Source organism: Zalophus californianus, chromosome 3 (genome assembly GCF_009762305.2).
Source record: "Zalophus californianus isolate mZalCal1 chromosome 3, mZalCal1.pri.v2, whole genome shotgun sequence".
In the NCBI taxonomy this organism is placed as follows: domain Eukaryota; kingdom Metazoa; phylum Chordata; class Mammalia; order Carnivora; family Otariidae; genus Zalophus; species Zalophus californianus.
This window is the reverse complement of record NC_045597.1, coordinates 185,306,067-185,312,066: the sequence shown is the minus strand read 5'-3', so window position 1 is coordinate 185,312,066 and position 6,000 is coordinate 185,306,067. Positions and strand designations below refer to the sequence as shown.

The 6,000-nt window shown below is 49.4% G+C and overlaps 1 protein-coding gene across 1 annotated transcript in view; it reads left to right on the top strand.

Annotated features, from left to right (window-relative positions):
* Nucleotides 1-1,025: 1,025 nt before the first annotated feature.
* The window catches only part of PID1 (phosphotyrosine interaction domain containing 1), a 219,515-nt gene continuing 214,540 nt past the window's right edge, over nt 1,026-6,000 (top strand). The window contains exon 1 of the mRNA XM_027590969.1: nt 1,026-1,331. Within this exon, the coding sequence (XP_027446770.1) occupies nt 1,302-1,331 (30 nt within the window). The 5' untranslated portion in view covers nt 1,026-1,301. The remainder of the gene's footprint in view (nt 1,332-6,000) is intronic.

The window sequence follows — 6,000 nt, the reverse complement described above, 5'->3', positions numbered from 1 at the left end:
AGAGGAGTTAGATGCGCTAGTCAAGAACTCTTCGCCTGTAGGTCATCTGAGTGTGCACACTCTAAGCCACTCACTGGCTGTGTCACCTGGACAGTGACGTAAACTCTGCAAGCCTCTTTTATCTAATCCATACGATGGGGATATTTTAATACTTATCTTGCCTGGTTGTCAAGAGGATGGCAAGAGCCATGTTTAGGAAAGTAGTTATGTCATGGTGCGAACACGAGCTTGTGAGCCTCCAGGCCTGGGAGCCCCACAGCGGCCCCTAGCTTTGGGTTCTTCGAGCCTCCTGCAGCCCCTGGCAGATCTCGGAAGGCACGAGGGATGCGGGCCTTGTGCTTACCCTCCTTACCCAGGTACAGGCACCCTAGTCCTCTGCCCAGCATGCCATCCCTCACCACGTCCATTTTTGGACCTTAGTCCAGACATTTCCAGGGCCCCAATCTAAATTCTCTCTCCTCTCCCCTTCTTCCCTCATCAGTCCTGTTTTATTTTCTCCCTAACATTCGTCACCACCTGACCCAGTACCCCTTCACGTATATTCTGGGTCAATGACCGGCGTCCCAACTCCAATGAAAGCTCAGGGGGAGGGGGAACATTCTCCTGCCTTCTGTTCTGCGCCGCTGTATCCCTCAGCACCCGGTATAGGGCTGGAGCATAATAGCTGCTCAGTTAACTCGACCTGGAAGCATGAATGGAAAGTCTGTGGCGCAGCACAGCGCCTGGCAGGTCACAAGGAAAGCCCCCGAGCTCCAGGCTCGGCCCTCCCCAGCCAGCCTGACCCCTCTCCCGGACCCCATCCGGCCCGGGGCTCCCGCGGGGGTAGAGCTCGGCCAGGGCCGCCGCCGGCGGGATCTGGGGGCCCAGGGAACTGGCTCTCGGGGAGGCGGGGCGGGGGGCGAGGGCGCCGGCCCCGGGCATGCTCAGAGCGCGCAGGTTCGGGCGGCGGCGGCGGCGGCGGCGGCGGCGGCGGCGGCGGGGGAGGAGGAGGGAGCGGTCGCCGCCGCCGCCGCCGCCGCCGCCGCCGCCGTGCGCTCGCGGGCCCGGGCGGAGCTGCGCAGTCCTCTCGCAGCTGCGCCAGGACAGCCGGCGCGCGGCCGTGCCCACAAGTTGCCGGCAGCCGAGCGCGGCGCCGCCTCCTCTGCTCGCGGCCCCCAGCGCCCACCCCGCGGCGGCGGCCGGTCCCGGACGCACCTCCAGCGGACACCGACCCCAGATGTAAAGCGGGACCGCAGCCCCTCGCCCCCCGGCGCGATCCAGAGTCTCGCCAGCGTCTCCTCTGCCAAACCCTGGGCTGGAAGATGTGGCAGCCGGCCACCGAGCGCCTGCAGGTAAGGGGCACCCGCACGGCCCGGGGGCCAGCCTGGAGGAGGAGGTGCCCCGGCCGGAGGAGCGGAGGGGGGGCGCCTCTGCCCACTTGGCGGCGATTTACCCAGAGCGGTCGTGTGAGACGCCTGGGTAAGAACAAGATGCTGTCAACTTACCCCAGCGCCGGGCACCCGACGGGGGCGAGAGGGGTGATAAATTGACAAATGCACCGCTTTGGGCGTTACAACTTTTGGCTTCGGGTGTTTGTGTGCGTGTTGATAGATAAAAGGTCGCACTTTCTGACCAGCAATTTTAGATTGCTTTCCACTGACACAATTTACTGGTCTGGGGTTGGGGTTTTTGCATCCAGATTTTTTTTTCTTCTTTTTTGTCTCCAGGAAAGACAGAGCAAATGATGTGTGAAAGCATCCATTTGCCAGTATAATTTGGAAATATCAAACTTGTTTTGGCTTGGCCATGATATGCATTTTATTTTATTTCATTTTTTCCTATTTGTTGGTGCTCTCCTTTCATCTTCCCTGAACTTCAGCTCCCCCATATATTTTGGAAATCAGAAGTTAAGTTCAGCCAGGAATACTTACGCTCTTGGGTCATCCCATCAAAAGTTTTTCAGTGCTGTCTACTGAAATGACAGACTGCCTTTAATTTGGATTCTGAAGTTGGGGTGTTGGGAAGGGGGTCAAAATGAAAAAGAGGGCTGTTTACGGAAAGGAGTTCCTCCAGTGACACTTGGGACCCTAGAATTGCCCAGACTGCAAGGTTTGATGACTGCCTTTTGCTCACAAATATTCTCAAGAGAGAGGGCAGCTACTCTGCCAGATAAAATCCACTGAATCCTGCAGTGAAACTTTTGGCAGACTCAGAGCCACATTGTTTCGTAGTAAACTCTGAAGAAGCGTTTAAGTGGTAAAATATAGCACCATTGGAGGCTGAGTGGGTCTGAAGTCTTAGAACAGTGGAGGCCAGGAGCCCTGGCTGGCTTGGGAGTTTTCTCAATGAAAATTCAAAGCTCCCAAATGCAGAATGCAGACTGTCCCTTAGATGTTGGGAGAGGCTAACCTTTGCCTGAGAGTTCTCATATTGAGGGTCGACCTGCAGAGGGCATTGCATTTAGCAGAAACAGATGCCCCCCACCCCATCTCTTTCTAAGCCTCCCTGGGGCCTGTGGATTTGTGGGGAGTGGGTTCATATTAACAGAACCTGAGACACTAGGCCAGTCCCCCACGGTCTCAAACAGACTAAACAAGAAAAGGGACTTTTAGCCTTGGGAACAAGGTGGTGGGTGACCAACCTCTAACCTCCTCATCCTACTAAGAGAGTATCACATCGAGCTCTGAATGACTGACCAGAGGTCAGTGAATGTATTTTGGCAGTAACACCAGTTACCAGTTGTGCATTTGAATCCCCCCTTCGGTTCAGGGCATGGCTTCTATTCTAAAGGAAGGGGTGACTGAATGGGGTGGAAGGTCCCCCCATTCAAGTGAGGAGGGTAGCTCTTAGAAGTCCTTAGAGAGATGAGGCCAGAGTTCCTGGAAGTGGCTTTTCTGGCCTGGGGCTCTGTGCCTCTGCAAAGTTTGTGGATTTTGTCTCTTGAAGTTATTTCTACCGGCCTGTTTCATTTAAGGACTCCTGTGTGCTCCGGAGCACGTGACCCTTGGCAGGCAAGAGCTCTGGCTTGCGTTCCGCATGGCAATCGTTCCTTTACTAGAAATGTCCTCCTGGCTCTTCTGTGAAATGTACACATGTGCGTTTGGCACGAGTCTGGTTTATTACAGTTTGCGCTTGCAATGCATTTATTTCATTTTGAAGTGTCATGTTAAAAGAGCCGGGGTTTGAGCTTTTGAAAGCTCAGGTAAACATGTCTTATCACTGAGGAAGATCAAATCCCTGTTGGAAGGTTCTTCCCAACACCAGGTTCAACTTCATGCTTCCCCAATTTAAATTAGTCAACAAGCCCGGTTCTCTTTTAAAGGTCCGGCTCAAGCCTTGCGATTGTAGAAGTGAGCCAAATGGAGAAAAAAAAAAAATCTTCATAGTCGTGGCTTCTTTCCAAATAGCAGCTCGACTCTTTTTTCAAAACACACAATTTGTGTGCTTTTACTTTTTGTTTCTGGGGGAGGGAGTTGTTGAGGGTGAGGTGGTGAGTGAACTGCGTGTAATAATATTTTATTTACATTCCTTGTGGTTATGTTTGTCACGGTCTCTGTTTGCTGTCTGGGATTTTTTCTTCTCCTTGTTGCCCTCAAGGCACCACCATATAGGAACGTTGGTTTCCGATTCCTTAGTGAATGGGATACTTTATCTTGCCCCGATTCTGTGGCCAAGGAGATGGTGATGAATAATTGTGTTCAATGGGGAGATAAATGATAAGTCCCACTCGTGAATGAAGTTACAGCCCCACCCTTCCTACACAAATTCTAACCTTCTCCTACAACCTCATTAATTTCTTTTTCTTCATTAATTTTTAATGCAAGACTTCAATTTAGATGAGCTGGAGTGCAGAAAATCCTTCAAGGAAGCATTCCCAGAGCTTCCTAAGAGGACTAAGGGCTCAGGAACCAATTTATTGTACAAATACCTAGAAACAGAAGAGGCGAGGGAAGAATAGAATGACATCTTTTCTTAATTGATTTTATGAGCTAGATGTTGCCTCTTCAAAGGCTCTGTGGTCCTGGGAGTGTGGCAGAATCTTGCTCAGGCCAAGACAGTCACTGTTTAGCTAATTTGGGGCTGGCAACCAGCCTTTTTTGCTCAGGAAATGACATCTTTGATCGGGTTTGATTATCACTATCAATACTCACTTCTTTGCCAAACAAAATGATGCTGATGTTTCCCGATTTGAGGTGTAGCTGCTTGACCCAAATCCAGCATGGGCGAAGCGACCTGTTGCCCCAAACAGGGCTGAGCTGGATCATTTCTCATTCAGTCACACACCCCGCGGCAAGTTCATCTGCTCCCCTGAATGTTAAAACTTCTGTTGCATCCCACTCGAGCCCTGGCTGGGAGCTTCTGCCATTAAAAATATAATAGGATCAAAAGGGATGTGAAGATTTAAATTACCACCCCAACTTTTAAAAATGAATAAATATGAGTTCTTCCCTCTTCACCTTCTGTACTACACAGTGGACTTTTTTTTCTTGGAGGGACTCGGGAGAGTTATAAATTTTTAAAGAAGCAGATTTGAAACAGGTTCTTCTCAGAAAAATAAAGGGGACTTTTCAGTAGAACAAGGCTATGTATTGTTTTTTTAACATAGAGATGAGATTATTTCTGGCCTCGATATTTTAAAATTTGCATGAATTTCCTAATTGTCTTAAATCTCGGGCAGAGGAGACTCCGTTAGAATCGACAGACTCATCCATAGAGGAGTGAGGAGACGTTAGCCATAGAAACGTGTATTTCCCCAGAGCATATGTCTTCAGTGAGCTTCCAGATACATTTTTCTGCAGGCCAGGAAAGGAGGAGAGCAAAAGAAAAATGAATGGAGGCAGAGTTTGAGACAAAGGAGGCCAACAGATCCTTGCCTGAGGTGTAGTTCTTACAAGGATGGAGTGGAACGTGATAGTAGGAAGGTGTATGAGAAGCAGGTTCTAGCAAATTCTAATTGTGGAGTCAGTATGTAACTGTTTTCTCACGAGGCTTCTTTTTTTTAAAGGTTTATTTATTTGAGGGAGAGGGAGGGAGAGAGAGAGAGAGAGAGAGAGAGAATTAACAGGAGAGGCAGAGGGAGAGAATCTCAAGCAGACTCTGTGCCGAGCACAGAGCCCCAATGCTTGGCTCGAACTCACAACCCTGAGATCATGACCTGAACCCAAACCAAGAGTCAGAGATGTAACCGACTGCACCACCTAGGTGCCCCTTATGAGACATTCTTTAAAGGTTCCAATTTAATCATTTGCCTGTCTTCCCTGAGATTGAAATTTTTCCGTGGCAGATCCAGAAAATGCAGAACTTCTATCCATAAAGCTGGCTTTTGGCTTCTCAGCCTGGATCATTCTCTTGCCCTCACCACTTTCCTTTTTGTTCTCATTTTGTTCAGTGACCGAGCATCAGCACCTACAAAATGGGGTGAAATGAGGGAGGGTAGGGAGAATACAAGATCCTGCTTTCTTTGGTTTCTGGTGAAACTTTGGGCTGGCAAAAAGGTCCAAGTAAATAAAACTTAAGTTTTACTGGAGATAAAACTTTGGAGATTCTAGGTAAGAGTACTTTGTCCCCCAGGATTACCTTGTCCTTTCTCTGCCCAGCCTTAGCTGGTAGATTTCACCTTCACTAGGCCTGGGGATTGTTCTAGACTTATTTCTCTATGATTATGCCCCTTTCACTTTTCCCCTGAGAAGTGACGGAAGAACCCTTTAGAATGTGAGCTGGAGACCAGCTGGACGTTAGACTGGACCCACCGGGCAGAGAGAAGACTTTGGCAGATATGACACTTTCCAGGCTGACCAAATTGACAAAAGGAACACAGATTAAGGATGGTAATGACAGCAGTCCGTTTCTATGGAGCACATACTGTGTGTGTGGCACTGTGCTAAGGAGTTTTATTTGAGTTATCTAGTTCATTTATCTGCCATAGCCACTTTTATCACCATTTTATAGGGGGGAAAAAAACAACCTGAAAGCCAAAGACGTGAAATGATTTGGTCAAGGTTGGACAGCTAGAAATGAGCG